We start from the raw sequence: 21,051 nt of genomic DNA, 5'->3' as shown, positions 1-21,051 counted from the left end.
AGAATAAGACGCGGTGTACAGATTTCAAAATAAAAAGGGACAAGAAGATGAAAAAGTGTTTTATTTGAAAAAGTAGTACAATCAAGCAGCGTTGATCAAGTGGGCTCACAAGCATCTTCACATCCAGAAGAAGTCACGTCACGGAAATTCTCCTTCGTGAATGTGCCTCCACAACAACTGCTGCCGCACATGCAGGCCACTTCCTGTTCATGCTTTGCTGGGATGTGACTGTCAGCTGAGTAATTCCAGGTGAGTTCCGTGCCTGCCTTCACCACACTTGCACACACACACACACACACGCACACACGCACACACACACGCACACGCGCACACACACACACACGCGCACACACACACACACACACACACACACACGCGCACACACACGCACACACACGCACACACACACACACACACACACACAGAGAGTTATAATACTGCAGACTGAAAGACAGCAGCACATGATGGGTGCTCCTCTCACCAGCTGGTGAAGAAAGCGGTGATGGCAAAGTCGGGGTCTTGGGAGTCGGTGAAGACGTTCTGGATGAAAAGATTTGGCTGGCAACTGTGCTGCAGCGGACATGGAAGTCAAATGTCATGAATATCAGAGGTTCTTTCTACCAAACATTCTCCACTGATTAGTCCTAGGACAACACAAATGTCATTCTAAAAGAAATAACTTTGAATACCGTATTTCCTTGAATGGCCGCAGGACATATAGTATGCACCTGCCTTGAATTACTGCCGGGTCATCACCTGTCCTCATTTTCAAAATGGAGGAGGCTGATTTCAATACTGGTCATTTGAAATCGCATAAAGGGAAGAAGATTAAGAGCTATTCAGGAGGATTTAAGGTCCAAGCTTACATCACACTCAAATTTTCACTGCATACCTTTGGTAAGTGCCGGAGTGAGAAGAGGTTTTAAAATAATTAGTGCATGCTTACTTTTAACGCATGCCTTTGGTAAGCGCAGGAGTGAGAGGTGTTAAATTAATCAGCGCCCTGGTGGAAATTCAAGGAAATACGGTATAATATCATTTGAACTCTACAGCTAAATGATGTCAACATTATTCATGTAGTTATAAAAGTCCCCCCCAGGAAATACTGAATATTTTTGTTCTTTTCAGCGGCACTGACATTCTTCAACATCATCGCAAATTAGATGTATCTGTAAACTTCTTTCATTTGCAGTAGTTTGCAGAAAAAGAAAAAAAGACAACTAGATCTGAACTGGCTTAACAGAGCTTGCATCATCTAGCAACGATGAAAAGAAATATGAGGTCCTTTTCAAAGGAGTTTCAATACATCATAAATCTGCTGATGTTGAGTTTTTCAACAGACTTGACATGTCAACTAAAAATCTGTCTGTTGTGGTGACTTTCTGTAAAGTTGACCTACGTTGAAGAAGCGGCTCACGTTTCCTTCCCTGGTGGCATCCAAGAAATAAAGATCAGCGGGGTTTGGAACTCTGTTTGAACTCTTCAGACTCTCCATCTTGTTGCCATTCCCAGCAGCATTTGCTGTCATCACAGAGATCTTCTTCCCCGACTTTTCCTCCGCGGCTCTCTGGATTACTGGAACATGCAGCGGGGGCGAGGTGGGTGCAGGTGTTTCCAAGGTGCTCCCTTCCAGCACGGGGGGTGCCAGCCACTCCGTCACCACCTCCACCTCGTCGTCTGACGGCAGATCCACTCTGGTCAGTTTAGGAGGAGGGGGCTCGACGGGTCTCTGGGCTCGCTGCAGGATCACACCTGGAGAAGTCCACATAGTCAGCATTCATTCGGAGTGGACATCAGAACAAAATGATGGGTGGTTTGTCTTACCTGCAAATATGCACACAAAGGTGCCCGCGTCCAAGTCGTCACGGCAACGCACACCCCAGCCACAACGGTCTGTCCAGAACACTTGAAGACGGACTCTGATTCCTCTCTGCACGACTTGATTTTGGCAGCGTGCGCGATCGCAGGCGCACCACGGCCCGCACTCACACAACCTGCCGCACGTCATCACTTGGTGATTAACCACACCTGTCATTGGCACTCTCCTCAACTCACCCGAGTGGCAAAGGCTCGGTCAGCCTTTGATGGCTATAATTGCGCTGAGCTCCCGTCACGGCAACGCAGGCGCAGCGTCGTGCGTCCAAACAGCCGTCCGGGCAGTCGCAACAGGCATCGAACACGGGGCCGCGGCTCAAGAAGCAGCCGTGCGGCCATCGTTCCTTCCTGTAGCGGAATTCCGCTGGCCGGGTATCGCCGGGCCCGAGGCACAGCTCCACGGGCGTTGGCTCAGAGCCACGACTCAGGTCTATCTCGGGAAGCTGGGGACTCTGCACTTCAGAAGGATCCAACTGCACGGCCATGTTGAAGGAGAAGTAGTCTAGCTGGAGGAAGCGGGAAAGGAGTTTTCAATGCAGTCAAAAGTGGCTCACGACTCCCCCTCTCCCTCCTGTGTGAAGTGGGCTCAGGCACGGCTGTCCAAGGGCCAGATGTAGCCTGCCACTTCATTTTATTTGGCCCTCAAAAGTCTGGAAATAATGCATTCTTTCTTTCTACTTTGGGGGAAATAATATATGTAATGTTAACGTAAATATCATGCAAAGATATGTATTCAAACAAACATCCATTTTCTACCGCTTGTCCTTCTTTGGGATCGCGGGGGGTGCTGGAGCCTATCTCAGCTGCATTCGGGCAGAAGGCGGTATACACCCTGGACAAGTCGCCACCTCATTGCTGATGATTAAACATTCAAACCATTTTGTAAACAGAAATTAATACTAATAATAATAATGATTACAAAATCAAATGGTGCAATATAAAAGTAGCAATAGATTTCATGGTCAAATTGTGAAATTTACTGTGGTTTTTACAGCATTTTTTCCATAAGAAAAAAAGATAATTTTTTACTGTAATAAACTACAATACAACACAATAATACACCCAAAAGTCTGCACTTGTTGATTTGCAGTAAAAACAAACAATCAGTCAGCTTTAGCTTTGCAATGACCTTTTTCTTCATTGTTGTTAGCTGGCGGTGCTCCCCCGCCTCCACCCACACAAGCAAAGATCATGGATGACTGACAAGAAGCTTAACTCCCTTCATTTAATTTGCTTTTTGAACAAACACGCTCAGGTGCTGAGAGCGATGCCCAGAGGGAATCCTCTGGAAGCAAGAGACAAAGAAACTTAACTTCATTTTCATTTATCGTGCGTTAAATGTACTCATTGATTATCGGCCCAGACGTAGCCACTGAACTACTAGATCACGAGACCAGCGATTCTCAAACTGTGGTACATGTACTCCATCTGGTGGTGCGCCAAAGTATCACTTGATGAAAGTACAGTGTTTTATTTCCCTCTATTCAAACAGTGCTACTGTTTAAACTGAGCACGGTTACAGTGGCCAAAAATATTAAGTACTTGTTAAATAAAACCTCTGCCTTGTTTTTAATGAATACATAGGCCATTACGTATTTTAATCTTGGTCACTATGGTGGTACTTGGAGAGCCAAGTGTTTTCTGAAGTGGTAAAAAATTGACAACCACTGCCTAGACACAAGCGACTCAATCCCAGATCAACAGTTAAGTCTAATTGAGTCAGGTGTGGTCTAATTAAGAGTCATTAATCACATACGGAGCAAGAATGCTCCACACACGACAGTATAGTTGCGATTTGTTGCCCCGCCCGATGAATACTTGTGGTGGTCAAGCAAGCTCTGTTTTCCAAGGGTACTGGGCGCCATGAAGCCTTTCCCAAAGAAAGAATGTCCTATGCTTGGGTTGTTTTGGCTGTGCGAAAAGGATAAACGTTTCTTCAGAGCTTCTCGAGAGGGAATTAAAAAGGGAGGAATAGTGCAAGATGTTACGAAACGAGGCTAAAAGCTTGCAGAACACACTTCAGTCCACAGGAGCAGAGTCAAAAAAACCACAACAGCCATCTTAGCTTGTTCAAGGTTTGTTTGATATACGTTTAAGGGTTATTAGTTCCAATTAACTATTATCTTGATATTATTTGTATCAAACAGATTTCGAAAAGCACGAACGCAACGAGTCTAAATAAAAGAAAGCAAATGTGAGCAAAACCTTAAGAGTTCAACTTTTACCAAAGGCAGTAATCATAAATTAATCCTTCAGCACATACACAATGTTGACGTCTATAGTTATATGTTGATAAACAACACATACACAATGTTGACGTCTATAGTTATATGTTGATAAACAACACATACACAATGTTGACGTCTATAGTTATATGTTGATAAACAACACATACACAATGTTGACGTCTATAGTTATATGTTGATAAACAATCAACACATACACAATGTTGACGTCTATAGTTATATGTTGATAAACAACACGTACACAATGTTGACGTCTATAGTTATATGTTGATAAACAACACGTACACAATGTTGACGTCTATAGTTATATGTTGATAAACAACACATACACAATGTTGACGTCTATAGTTATATGTTGATAATCAGCACATACACAATGTTGACGTCTATAGTTATATGTTGATAAACAATCAACACATACACAATGTTGACGTCTATAGTTATATGTTGATAAACAATCAACACATACACAATGTTGACGTCTATAGTTATATGTTGATAAACAACACATACACAATGTTGACGTCTATAGTTATATGTTGATAAACAACACATACACAATGTTGACGTCTATAGTTATATGTTGATAAACAACACATACACAATGTTGACGTCTATAGTTATATGTTGATAAACAACACATACACAATGTTGACGTCTATAGTTATATGTTGATAAACAACACATACACAATGTTGACGTCTATAGTTATATGTTGATAAACAATCAACACATACACAATGTTGACGTCTACAGTTATATGTTGATAAACAACACATACACAATGTTGACGTCTATAGTTATATGTTGATAAACAATCAACACATACACAATGTTGACGTCTATAGTTATATGTTGATAAACAACACATACACAATGTTGACGTCTATAGTTATATGTTGATAAACAATCAACACATACACAATGTTGACGTCTATAGTTATATGTTGATAAACAACACATACACAATGTTGACGTCTATAGTTATATGTTGATAAACAACACATACACAATGTTGACGTCTATAGTTATATGTTGATAATCAGCACATACACAATGTTGACGTCTATAGTTATATGTTGATAAACAACACATACACAATGTTGACGTCTATAGTTATATGTTGATAAACAACACATACACAATGTTGACGTCTATAGTTATATGTTGATAAACAATCAACACATACACAATGTTGACGGCTACAGTTATATGTTGATAAACAACACATACACAATGTTGACGTCTATAGTTATATGTTGATAAACAACACATACACAATGTTGACATCTATAGTTATATGTTGATAAACAACACATACACAATGTTGACATCTATAGTTATATGTTGATAAACAACACATACACAATGTTGACGTCTATAGTTATATGTTGATAAACAACACATACACAATGTTGACGTCTATAGTTATATGTTGATAATCAGCACATACACAATGTTGACGTCTATAGTTATATGTTGATAAACAACACATACACAATGTTGACGTCTACAGTTATATGTTGATAAACAACACATACACAATGTTGACGTCTATAGTTATATGTTGATAAACAATCAACACATACACAATGTTGACGTCTATAGTTATATGTTGATAAACAATCAACACATACACAATGTTGACGTCTATAGTTATATGTTGATAAACAATCAACACATACACAATGTTGACGTCTATAGTTATATGTTGATAAACAACACATACACAATGTTGACGTCTATAGTTATATGTTGATAAACAACACATACACAATGTTGACGTCTATAGTTATATGTTGATAATCAGCACATACACAATGTTGACGTCTATAGTTATATGTTGATAAACAACACATACACAATGTTGACGTCTACAGTTATATGTTGATAAACAACACATACACAATGTTGACGTCTATAGTTATATGTTGATAAACAATCAACACATACACAATGTTGACGTCTATAGTTATATGTTGATAAACAATCAACACATACACAATGTTGACGTCTATAGTTATATGTTGATAAACAATCAACACATACACAATGTTGACGTCTATAGTTATATGTTGATAAACAATCAACACATACACAATGTTGACGTCTATAGTTATATGTTGATAAACAACACATACACAATGTTGACGTCTATAGTTATATGTTGATAAACAACACATACACAATGTTGACGTCTATAGTTATATGTTGATAAACAACACATACACAATGTTGACGTCTATAGTTATATGTTGATAAACAACACATACACAATGTTGACGTCTATAGTTATATGTTGATAAACAACACATACACAATGTTGACGTCTATAGTTATATGTTGATAAACAATCAACACATACACAATGTTGACGTCTACAGTTATATGTTGATAAACAACACATACACAATGTTGACGTCTATAGTTATATGTTGATAAACAATCAACACATACACAATGTTGACGTCTATAGTTATATGTTGATAAACAACACATACACAATGTTGACGTCTATAGTTATATGTTGATAAACAATCAACACATACACAATGTTGACGTCTATAGTTATATGTTGATAAACAACACATACACAATGTTGACGTCTATAGTTATATGTTGATAAACAACACATACACAATGTTGACGTCTATAGTTATATGTTGATAATCAGCACATACACAATGTTGACGTCTATAGTTATATGTTGATAAACAACACATACACAATGTTGACGTCTATAGTTATATGTTGATAAACAACACATACACAATGTTGACGTCTATAGTTATATGTTGATAAACAATCAACACATACACAATGTTGACGGCTACAGTTATATGTTGATAAACAACACATACACAATGTTGACGTCTATAGTTATATGTTGATAAACAACACATACACAATGTTGACATCTATAGTTATATGTTGATAAACAACACATACACAATGTTGACATCTATAGTTATATGTTGATAAACAACACATACACAATGTTGACGTCTATAGTTATATGTTGATAAACAACACATACAAAATGTTGACGTCTATAGTTATATGTTGATAATCAGCACATACACAATGTTGACGTCTATAGTTATATGTTGATAATCAGCACATACACAATGTTGACGTCTATAGTTATATGTTGATAAACAACACATACACAATGTTGACGTCTACAGTTATATGTTGATAAACAACACATACACAATGTTGACGTCTATAGTTATATGTTGATAAACAATCAACACATACACAATGTTGACGTCAATAGTTATATGTTGATAAACAACACATACACAATGTTGACGTCTATAGTTATATGTTGATAAACAACACATACACAATGTTGACGTCTATAGTTATATGTTGATAAACAACACATACACAATGTTGACGTCTATAGTTATATGTTGATAAACAACACATACACAATGTTGACGTCTATAGTTATATGTTGATAAACAACACATACACAATGTTGACGTCTATAGTTATATGTTGATAAACAACACATACACAATGTTGACGTCTATAGTTATATGTTGATAAACAATCAACACATACACAATGTTGACGTCTACAGTTATATGTTGATAAACAACACATACACAATGTTGACGTCTATAGTTATATGTTGATAAACAATCAACACATACACAATGTTGACGTCTATAGTTATATGTTGATAAACAACACATACACAATGTTGACGTCTATAGTTATATGTTGATAAACAATCAACACATACACAATGTTGACGTCTATAGTTATATGTTGATAAACAACACATACACAATGTTGACGTCTATAGTTATATGTTGATAAACAACACATACACAATGTTGACGTCTATAGTTATATGTTGATAATCAGCACATACACAATGTTGACGTCTATAGTTATATGTTGATAAACAACACATACACAATGTTGACGTCTATAGTTATATGTTGATAAACAATCAACACATACACAATGTTGACGGCTACAGTTATATGTTGATAAACAACACATACACAATGTTGACGTCTATAGTTATATGTTGATAAACAACACATACACAATGTTGACATCTATAGTTATATGTTGATAAACAACACATACACAATGTTGACATCTATAGTTATATGTTGATAAACAACACATACACAATGTTGACGTCTATAGTTATATGTTGATAAACAACACATACACAATGTTGACGTCTATAGTTATATGTTGATAATCAGCACATACACAATGTTGACGTCTATAGTTATATGTTGATAATCAGCACATACACAATGTTGACGTCTATAGTTATATGTTGATAAACAACACATACACAATGTTGACGTCTACAGTTATATGTTGATAAACAACACATACACAATGTTGACGTCTATAGTTATATGTTGATAAACAACACATACACAATGTTGACGTCTATAGTTATATGTTGATAATCAGCACGTACACAATGTTGACGTCTATAGTTATATGTTGATAAACAATCAACACGTACACAATGTTGACGTCTATAGTTATATGTTGATAAACAATCAACACATACACAATGTTGACGTCTATAGTTATATGTTGATAAACAACACATACACAATGTTGACGTCTATAGTTATATGTTGATAAACAACACATACACAATGTTGACGTCTATAGTTATATGTTGATAAACAACACATACACAATGTTGACGTCTATAGTTATATGTTGATAAACAACACATACACAATGTTGACGTCTATAGTTATATGTTGATAAACAACACATACACAATGTTGACGTCTATAGTTATATGTTGATAAACAACACATACACAATGTTGACGTCTATAGTTATATGTTGATAAACAACACATACACAATGTTGACGTCTATAGTTATATGTTGATAAACAACACATACACAATGTTGACGTCTATAGTTATATGTTGATAAACAATCAACACATACACAATGTTGACGTCTACAGTTATATGTTGATAAACAACACATACACAATGTTGACGTCTATAGTTATATGTTGATAAACAATCAACACATACACAATGTTGACGTCTATAGTTATATGTTGATAAACAACACATACACAATGTTGACGTCTATAGTTATATGTTGATAAACAATCAACACATACACAATGTTGACGTCTACAGTTATATGTTGATAAACAACACATACACAATGTTGACGTCTATAGTTATATGTTGATAAACAATCAACACATACACAATGTTGACGTCTACAGTTATATGTTGATAAACAACACATACACAATGTTGACGTCTATAGTTATATGTTGATAAACAACACATACACAATGTTGACATCTATAGTTATATGTTGATAAACAACACATACACAATGTTGACATCTATAGTTATATGTTGATAAACAACACATACACAATGTTGACGTCTATAGTTATATGTTGATAAACAACACATACACAATGTTGACGTCTATAGTTATATGTTGATAATCAGCACATACACAATGTTGACGTCTATAGTTATATGTTGATAATCAGCACATACACAATGTTGACGTCTATAGTTATATGTTGATAAACAACACATACACAATGTTGACGTCTATAGTTATATGTTGATAAACAACACATACACAATGTTGACGTCTATAGTTATATGTTGATAAACAACACATACACAATGTTGACGTCTACAGTTATATGTTGATAAACAACACATACACAATGTTGACGTCTATAGTTATATGTTGATAAACAACACATACACAATGTTGACGTCTATAGTTATATGTTGATAATCAGCACGTACACAATGTTGACGTCTATAGTTATATGTTGATAAACAATCAACACGTACACAATGTTGACGTCTATAGTTATATGTTGATAAACAATCAACACATACACAATGTTGACGTCTATAGTTATATGTTGATAAACAACACATACACAATGTTGACGTCTATAGTTATATGTTGATAAACAACACATACACAATGTTGACGTCTATAGTTATATGTTGATAAACAACACATACACAATGTTGACGTCTATAGTTATATGTTGATAAACAACACATACACAATGTTGACGTCTATAGTTATATGTTGATAAACAACACATACACAATGTTGACGTCTATAGTTATATGTTGATAAACAATCAACACATACACAATGTTGACGTCTATAGTTATATGTTGATAAACAACACATACACAATGTTGACGTCTATAGTTATATGTTGATAAACAACACATACACAATGTTGACGTCTATAGTTATATGTTGATAAACAACACATACACAATGTTGACGTCTATAGTTATATGTTGATAATCAGCACATACACAATGTTGACGTCTATAGTTATATGTTGATAAACAACACATACACAATGTTGACGTCTATAGTTATATGTTGATAAACAACACATACACAATGTTGACGTCTATAGTTATATGTTGATAAACAACACATACACAATGTTGACGTCTATAGTTATATGTTGATAAACAACACATACACAATGTTGACGTCTATAGTTATATGTTGATAAACAACACATACACAATGTTGACGTCTATAGTTATATGTTGATAAACAACACATACACAATGTTGACGTCTATAGTTATATGTTGATAAACAACACATACACAATGTTGACGTCTATAGTTATATGTTGATAAACAACACATACACAATGTTGACGTCTATAGTTATATGTTGATAAACAACACATACACAATGTTGACGTCTATAGTTATATGTTGATAATCAGCACATACACAATGTTGACGTCTATAGTTATATGTTGATAATCAGCACATACACAATGTTGACGTCTATAGTTATATGTTGATAAACAACACATACACAATGTTGACGTCTATAGTTATATGTTGATAAACAACACATACACAATGTTGACGTCTATAGTTATATGTTGATAAACAACACATACACAATGTTGACGTCTATAGTTATATGTTGATAAACAACACATACACAATGTTGACGTCTATAGTTATATGTTGATAAACAACACATACACAATGTTGACGTCTATAGTTATATGTTGATAAACAATCAACACATACACAATGTTGACGTCTACAGATATATGTTGATAAACAACACATACACAATGTTGACGTCTATAGTTATATGTTGATAAACAACACATACACAATGTTGACGTCTATAGTTATATGTTGATAATCAGCACATACACAATGTTGACGTCTATAGTTATATGTTGATAAACAATCAACACATACACAATGTTGACGTCTACAGTTATATGTTGATAAACAACACATACACAATGTTGACGTCTACAGATATATGTTGATAAACAACACATACACAATGTTGACGTCTATAGTTATATGTTGATAAACAACACATACACAATGTTGACGTCTATAGTTATATGTTGATAATCAGCACATACACAATGTTGACGTCTATAGTTATATGTTGATAATCAGCACATACACAATGTTGACGTCTATAGTTATATGTTGATAAACAACACATACACAATGTTGACGTCTACAGTTATATGTTGATAAACAACACATACACAATGTTGACGTCTATAGTTATATGTTGATAAACAACACATACACAATGTTGACGTCTATAGTTATATGTTGATAAACAACACATACACAATGTTGACGTCTATAGTTATATGTTGATAAACAACACATACACAATGTTGACGTCTATAGTTATATGTTGATAAACAACACATACACAATGTTGACGTCTATAGTTATATGTTGATAATCAGCACATACACAATGTTGACGTCTATAGTTATATGTTGATAAACAACACATACACAATGTTGACGTCTATAGTTATATGTTGATAAACAACACATACACAATGTTGACGTCTATAGTTATATGTTGATAAACAACACATACACAATGTTGACGTCTATAGTTATATGTTGATAAACAACACATACACAATGTTGACGTCTATAGTTATATGTTGATAAACAACACATACACAATGTTGACGTCTACAGTTATATGTTGATAAACAACACATACACAATGTTGACGTCTATAGTTATATGTTGATAAACAATCAACACATACACAATGTTGACGTCTACAGATATATGTTGATAAACAACACATACACAATGTTGACGTCTATAGTTATATGTTGATAAACAACACATACACAATGTTGACGTCTATAGTTATATGTTGATAATCAGCACATACACAATGTTGACGTCTATAGTTATATGTTGATAAACAATCAACACATACACAATGTTGACGTCTACAGTTATATGTTGATAAACAACACATACACAATGTTGACGTCTACAGATATATGTTGATAAACAACACATACACAATGTTGACGTCTATAGTTATATGTTGATAAACAACACATACACAATGTTGACGTCTATAGTTATATGTTGATAATCAGCACATACACAATGTTGACGTCTATAGTTATATGTTGATAATCAGCACATACACAATGTTGACGTCTATAGTTATATGTTGATAAACAACACATACACAATGTTGACGTCTACAGTTATATGTTGATAAACAACACATACACAATGTTGACGTCTATAGTTATATGTTGATAAACAACACATACACAATGTTGACGTCTATAGTTATATGTTGATAATCAGCACGTACACAATGTTGACGTCTATAGTTATATGTTGATAAACAATCAACACGTACACAATGTTGACGTCTATAGTTATATGTTGATAAACAATCAACACATACACAATGTTGACGTCTATAGTTATATGTTGATAAACAACACATACACAATGTTGACGTCTATAGTTATATGTTGATAAACAACACATACACAATGTTGACGTCTATAGTTATATGTTGATAAACAACACATACACAATGTTGACGTCTATAGTTATATGTTGATAATCAGCACATACACAATGTTGACGTCTATAGTTATATGTTGATAAACAACACATACACAATGTTGACGTCTATAGTTATATGTTGATAAACAACACATACACAATGTTGACGTCTATAGTTATATGTTGATAAACAACACATACACAATGTTGACGTCTATAGTTATATGTTGATAAACAACACATACACAATGTTGACGTCTATAGTTATATGTTGATAAACAACACATACACAATGTTGACGTCTATAGTTATATGTTGATAAACAACACATACACAATGTTGACGTCTATAGTTATATGTTGATAATCAGCACATACACAATGTTGACGTCTATAGTTATATATTGATAAACAACACATACACAATGTTGACGTCTATAGTTATATGTTGATAAACAACACATACACAATGTTGACGTCTATAGTTATATGTTGATAAACAACACATACACAATGTTGACGTCTATAGTTATATGTTGATAAACAACACATACACAATGTTGACGTCTATAGTTATATGTTGATAAACAACACATACACAATGTTGACGTCTACAGTTATATGTTGATAAACAACACATACACAATGTTGACGTCTATAGTTATATGTTGATAAACAATCAACACATACACAATGTTGACGTCTACAGATATATGTTGATAAACAACACATACACAATGTTGACGTCTATAGTTATATGTTGATAAACAACACATACACAATGTTGACGTCTATAGTTATATGTTGATAATCAGCACATACACAATGTTGACGTCTATAGTTATATGTTGATAAACAATCAACACATACACAATGTTGACGTCTATAGTTATATGTTGATAATCAGCACATACACAATGTTGACGTCTATAGTTATATGTTGATAAACAACACATACACAATGTTGACGTCTACAGTTATATGTTGATAAACAACACATACACAATGTTGACGTCTATAGTTATATGTTGATAAACAACACATACACAATGTTGACGTCTATAGTTATATGTTGATAATCAGCACGTACACAATGTTGACGTCTATAGTTATATGTTGATAAACAATCAACACGTACACAATGTTGACGTCTATAGTTATATGTTGATAAACAATCAACACATACACAATGTTGACGTCTATAGTTATATGTTGATAAACAATCAACACATACACAATGTTGACGTCTACAGATATACGTTGATAAACAACACATACACAATGTTGACGTCTATAGTTATATGTTGATAAACAACACATACACAATGTTGACGTCTATAGTTATATGTTGATAAACAACACATACACAATGTTGACGTCTATAGTTATATGTTGATAAACAACACATACACAATGTTGACATCTATAGTTATATGTTGATAAACAACACGTACACAATGTTGACGTCTATAGTTATATGTTGATAAACAACACGTACACAATGTTGACATCTATAGTTATATGTTGATAAACAACACGTACACAATGTTGACGTCTATAGTTATATGTTGATAAACAACACATACACAATGTTGACGTCTATAGTTATATGTTGATAAACAACACATACACAATGTTGACATCTATAGTTATATGTTGATAAACAACACATACACAATGTTGACGTCTATAGTTATATGTTGATAAACAACACATACACAATGTTGACGTCTATAGTTATATGTTGATAAACAACACGTACACAATGTTGACGTCTATAGTTATATGTTGATAAACAACACATACACAATGTTGACGTCTATAGTTATATGTTGATAAACAACACATACACAATGTTGACGTCTATAGTTATATGTTGATAAACAACACATACACAATGTTGACGTCTATAGTTATATGTTGATAAACAACACATACACAATGTTGACATCTATAGTTATATGTTGATAAACAACACATACACAATGTTGACGTCTATAGTTATATGTTGATAAACAACACATACACAATGTTGACGTCTATAGTTATATGTTGATAAACAACACATACACAATGTTGACGTCTATAGTTATATGTTGATAAACAACACATACACAATGTTGACGTCTATAGTTATATGTTGATAAACAACACATACACAATGTTGACATCTATAGTTATATGTTGATAAACAACACATACACAATGTTGACGTCTATAGTTATATGTTGATAAACAACACGTACACAATGTTGACGTCTATAGTTATATGTTGATAAACAACACATACACAATGTTGACGTCTATAGTTATATGTTGATAAACAACACATACACAATGTTGACATCTATAGTTATATGTTGATAAACAACACATACACAATGTTGACGTCTATAGTTATATGTTGATAAACAACACATACACAATGTTGACGTCTATAGTTATATGTTGATAAACAACACATACACAATGTTGACGTCTATAGTTATATGTTGATAAACAATCAACACATACACAATGTTGACGTCTACAGATATATGTTGATAAACAACACATACACAATGTTGACGTCTATAGTTATATGTTGATAAACAACACATACACAATGTTGACGTCTATAGTTATATGTTGATAATCAGCACATACACAATGTTGACGTCTATAGTTATATGTTGATAAACAATCAACACATACACAATGTTGACGTCCATAGTTATATGTTGATAATCAGCACATACACAATGTTGACGTCTATAGTTATATGTTGATAAACAACACATACACAATGTTGACGTCTATAGTTATATGTTGATAAACAACACATACACAATGTTGACGTCTATAGTTATATGTTGATAATCAGCACGTACACAATGTTGACGTCTATAGTTATATGTTGATAAACAATCAACACGTACACAATGTTGACGTCTATAGTTATATGTTGATAAAAAATCAACACATACACAATGTTGACGTCTATAGTTATATGTTGATAAACAATCAACACATACACAATGTTGACGTCTACAGATATATGTTGATAAACAACACATACACAATGTTGACGTCTATAGTTATATGTTGATAAACAACACGTACACAATGTTGACGTCTATAGTTATATGTTGATAAACAACACATACACAATGTTGACGTCTATAGTTATATGTTGATAAACAACACATACACAATGTTGACGTCTATAGTTATATGTTGATAAACAACACATACACAATGTTGACGTCTATAGTTATATGTTGATAAACAACACATACACAATGTTGACGTCTATAGTTATATGTTGATAAACAACACATACACAATGTTGACATCTATAGTTATATGTTGATAAACAACACATACACAATGTTGACATCTATAGTTATATGTTGATAAACAACACATACACAATGTTGACGTCTATAGTTATATGTTGATAATCAACACATACACAATGTTGACGTCTATAGTTATATGTTGATAATCAGCACATACACAATGTTGACGTCTATAGTTATATGTTGATAAACAACACATACACAATGTTGACGTCTATAGTTATATGTTGATAATCAACACATACACAATGTTGACGTCTATAGTTATATGTTGATAATCAGCACATACACAATGTTGACGTCTATAGTTATATGTTGATAATCAGCACATACACAATGTTGACGTCTACAGATATATGTTGATAAACAACACATACACAATGTTGACGTCTATAGTTATATGTTGATAAACAACACATACACAATGTTGACGTCTATAGTTATATGTTGATAAACAACACATACACAATGTTGACGTCTATAGTTATATGTTGATAATCAACACATACACAATGTTGACGTCTATAGTTATATGTTGATAAACAACACATACACAATGTTGACGTCTATAGTTATATGTTGATAAACAACACATACACAATGTTGACATCTATAGTTATATGTTGATAAACAACACATACACAATGTTGACGTCTATAGTTATATGTTGATAAACAACACATACACAATGTTGACGTCTATAGTTATATGTTGATAAACAACACATACACAATGTTGACGTCTATAGTTATATGTTGATAATCAGCACATACACAATGTTGACGTCTATAGTTATATGTTGATAATCAACACATACACAATGTTGACGTCTATAGTTATATGTTGATAAACAACACATACACAATGTTGACGTCTATAGTTATATGTTGATAAACAACACATACACAATGTTGACATCTATAGTTATATGTTGATAAACAACACATACACAATGTTGACGTCTATAGTTATATGTTGATAAACAACACATACACAATGTTGACGTCTATAGTTATATGTTGATAAACAACACGTACACAATGTTGACGTCTATAGTTATATGTTGATAAACAACACATACACAATGTTGACGTCTATAGTTATATGTTGATAAACAACACATACACAATGTTGACGTCTATAGTTATATGTTGATAAACAACACATACACAATGTTGACGTCTATAGTTATATGTTGATAAACAACACATACACAATGTTGACATCTATAGTTATATGTTGATAAACAACACATACACAATGTTGACGTCTATAGTTATATGTTGATAAACAACACATACACAATGTTGACGTCTATAGTTATATGTTGATAAACAACACGTACACAATGTTGACGTCTATAGTTATATGTTGATAAACAACACATACACAATGTTGACGTCTATAGTTATATGTTGATAAACAACACATACACAATGTTGACGTCTATAGTTATATGTTGATAAACAACACATACACAATGTTGACGTCTATAGTTATATGTTGATAAACAACACATACACAATGTTGACATCTATAGTTATATGTTGATAAACAACACATACACAATGTTGACGTCTATAGTTATATGTTGATAAACAACACATACACAATGTTGACGTCTATAGTTATATGTTGATAAACAACACATACACAATGTTGACGTCTATAGTTATATGTTGATAAACAACACATACACAATGTTGACGTCTATAGTTATATGTTGATAGACGGGGACAACACGCTACTCATAAACAGTGTGTGCAACAGCAACCAACTTCAGTAGACGTGACATTAAATCATGAAATGCAATCTTATCCCAGGTCAAAGGAGGCATGATTGATCCGGGAGAGCCTTGATACCAGTTTCCTTGACCCAGTCACACGTAAAGAAGTCGTTAATGCCTTTTCAAGTTTCCAGCTGTTTTGTGGTGTAGAATGGTGTATGGAGCACAATAGTTTGATATAGAGTGGTGCTCATAAGTTGACATACCCTGGGAGAATTGATTTCTTGGCCATTCTTCTGAGAATATTGATAACACAAAAACCTTTCTTCTACTCATGTTTAATTGTGTGAAGCTATTTATTAGCAAACAAGTGTGTTTACTCCTTTTAAATCAAAGTGACAAAAGAAAGTACCCAAATGACCCTGATCACAGGTTTACATACCCCAGGGACTTTGATCTGATAACATGCACACAAGTTGACACAAACAGGTTTGAATGGCTAATCAAGGTTCCAAGAAGAAAGCCATTTCTGCGCAAATGTCACGGAGTATTCCGCTTACATTACACCAAACAGCACAGAGACAAGACTCAAAACTTCTGGAACAAAGTAATTTGGAGTGATGGCTTTCTTCTGGCGACTCGACCATGCAGCCCATTTTTCTTCGAGTGCCTCCTTATTGTGCATCTTGAAACAGCCACACCACCACTTTTCAGGGAGTCCTGTATTTCAGCTGAAGTTATTTGTGGATTTGTCTTTGCATCTCAAACTATTTTCCTGGCAGTTGTGGCTGAAATCTTTGCTGGTCTACCTGAGTCCCTCATTTTCCACTTTTGAACACTGCTGATTGGCATTCTCACTTCCCTGTTTTATGCAGTTCAATTACCTTTTCTCGCAGATCCTCTGACAATTCTTTTGCCTTCCCCATGTCTCAGAATCCAGAAACATCTGTGCAGCATTGGATGAAAGATGAAATGGTCTGTCAGAAGACTAGGAACCAACTTACCTTTTATACACACACACTAATTACAAACAAACAGGTCACAGGTGAGGATTGGAACCTTGATTAGCCATTCAAACCTGTTTGTGTTAACTTGTGTGCATGTTATCAGATCAAAGTCACAGGGGTAAGTAAACTTTTGATCAGGGTCATTTGGGTACTTTCTTTTGTCATTTTGATTTAAAGAGCGTAAACACAGTTGTTTGCCAATAAATAGTTTCAAACAACCATTAAGCATGAGTGGAAGAAAGGTTTTTGTGTTATCATTCCCATTCTCGGAAGAATGGCCAAGAAATCCTAACTTCTCCAGGGTATGTCGACTTATGAGCACCACTGTGTCTGAGACCTCCACTGACGTACAATCCTTTATCACTCGACAAATCTTTTTTTTTTTGATCAAGTACAGGGATTCATTCCATTGCATTGTTTGCTCATATTTGCTTTTTGCAGGAAGATTGAAGCCTGCTTTGTACGCAGATATTTTGTCTGCTGCTTGCTTGTTTGACCACCACTGCTTTTTACTTCCGGGAAGACGTCACTAGCAATACAGTCACGTAGAAGAAAGTGGCTGACCTGCAGTACGTCGTAGCTCCCTGTGGCCAATAGAAAGCGCATCACATCGTCATGGTTACGGAGGCTTTGCCCACACGGGGTTTTGTAAATGACATCCCAGCAGCCTTCATATTTTTCCTGGGTTAAAAAATCTGTCTGCTGATCTTTTTTGGCCAAAATCCTCCTGAAATTGCAAAGCAGTGGGGCCATAAGCGGGTTCTGGGCCCAGAATGGCGGTGTGGACTGGAACATGTCAGGTAAAGAAGGCAGGCAGCTCTAAAGAGAGAAGAGCATCAAAGCTGCTTAGAAGAGATATGGAATGTTGGTAGTGGAACATATTACCTTGCAGCACTCGTGCAGGTGGTACGGCAACTGAGCGGGCTCAAGAGGAGGCAGCAGTTCCTCACAGCCTGCAGGAGAAGTGGCTGCCAAGGGAGGTGTGGCAATTTCTTTTTGCAGTACATCATCTGAGCAGGAAAATAGAAAAATGAGTTATTTTTATCAAATGTGCCACATGCATTTTATTTGCAGCAGAGGTTAGTTACCAGCACCGACAACGACCCGCACCACCGGGGTGTCCACTGAAGAAGACAGAACCGTCCAATCCAGGCAGTCAAATAGCTTCAATGCCTGAACCTGTTCTGTTGGAAAAGAGCCAGACATCAGGCGGCTGGTTCTTGCTTATTGATCTGCAAATTAGACAACCTTTGTCTGATGCCGTCTTCTTCTTCAGGACTTCCCTCAGGTGGTTTAGGTGCTTGTATATGATCTTGAAGACGTGGTCCACATTTTCCTTGGCCCAGAAAGTTTTCGCCCGATCTTGAAACACACAAAATGTGAGATGCTTTTCCATCTTTGAAAAGGGACAAGCGGTAGGAAACGGATGGAGGCATGGACTTGGTGACTCAGTCAGGATCAGCAGATTGTATCACACAACAGTTCACACGACTACAACCAATAATGTGGACTTCTCACCAACATCTTGATCGAATGAAGCATCCATTTCAAGGCCAAAGAAGGACTTGGTAAAGCCTGGGGCAGGCAGGCAGCAGGACCGACACTAACAAAGAAGTGAAACTACAAGGTGTTTGCTGCTTTGCTAACTAAACCACTTTAAATCACACCGCAGCTACTAAACCACTTTAAATCACACCGCAGCTGAGATCTTGCTCATTTCTAACAATTAGTCCCGGCAGCGTTGACTGAGAGGAGGATTCTCTTCAAACAAAAGAGTTGGGATAATGTGCCCTGGTGATTGTCTCACAGACAAAATGTCTGAAAGTCACAATATCGATACATATGCGGCCAAAATAATATGTAGAAAAATACAATTGAATATTCGTTGAATATTGATATCCAACTTCTGACAACTGGACTGTTTGTTTTAATTGATTGAATAATATATTTTGCCTGC

General features: G+C 34.8%; 1 protein-coding gene across 3 annotated transcripts; it reads right to left on the bottom strand.

Moving 5' to 3' along the window:
- Positions 1–44: 44 nt before the first annotated feature.
- setdb2 (SET domain bifurcated histone lysine methyltransferase 2) lies at positions 45–21,037 on the bottom strand. 3 transcript variants are annotated; one of them, XM_061889193.1, is made up of 10 exons: positions 20,613–21,037; positions 20,343–20,456; positions 20,183–20,278; positions 19,980–20,104; positions 19,659–19,913; positions 2,056–2,381; positions 1,825–1,994; positions 1,400–1,752; positions 482–570; positions 45–266 (listed from the first exon to the last, which is right to left on the bottom strand). In XM_061889193.1, exons 1-10 carry the CDS (start codon positions 20,638–20,640, stop codon positions 134–136), a joined length of 1,689 nt encoding a protein of 562 aa, XP_061745177.1. In that variant the 5' UTR covers positions 20,641–21,037; the 3' UTR covers positions 45–133. The 3 variants fall into 3 exon arrangements, with proteins under 3 accessions (XP_061745177.1, XP_061745179.1, XP_061745176.1); XM_061889195.1 differs by having other exon boundaries at positions 45–262; positions 20,613–21,035; XM_061889192.1 differs by having other exon boundaries at positions 45–276; positions 20,613–21,033.
- Positions 21,038–21,051: the final 14 nt, after the last annotated feature.

This window comes from Nerophis ophidion, linkage group LG27 (assembly GCF_033978795.1).
Source record: "Nerophis ophidion isolate RoL-2023_Sa linkage group LG27, RoL_Noph_v1.0, whole genome shotgun sequence".
Classification (NCBI taxonomy): Eukaryota; Metazoa; Chordata; class Actinopteri; order Syngnathiformes; family Syngnathidae; genus Nerophis; species Nerophis ophidion.
This window is presented reverse-complemented; position numbering and strand designations above follow the sequence as displayed.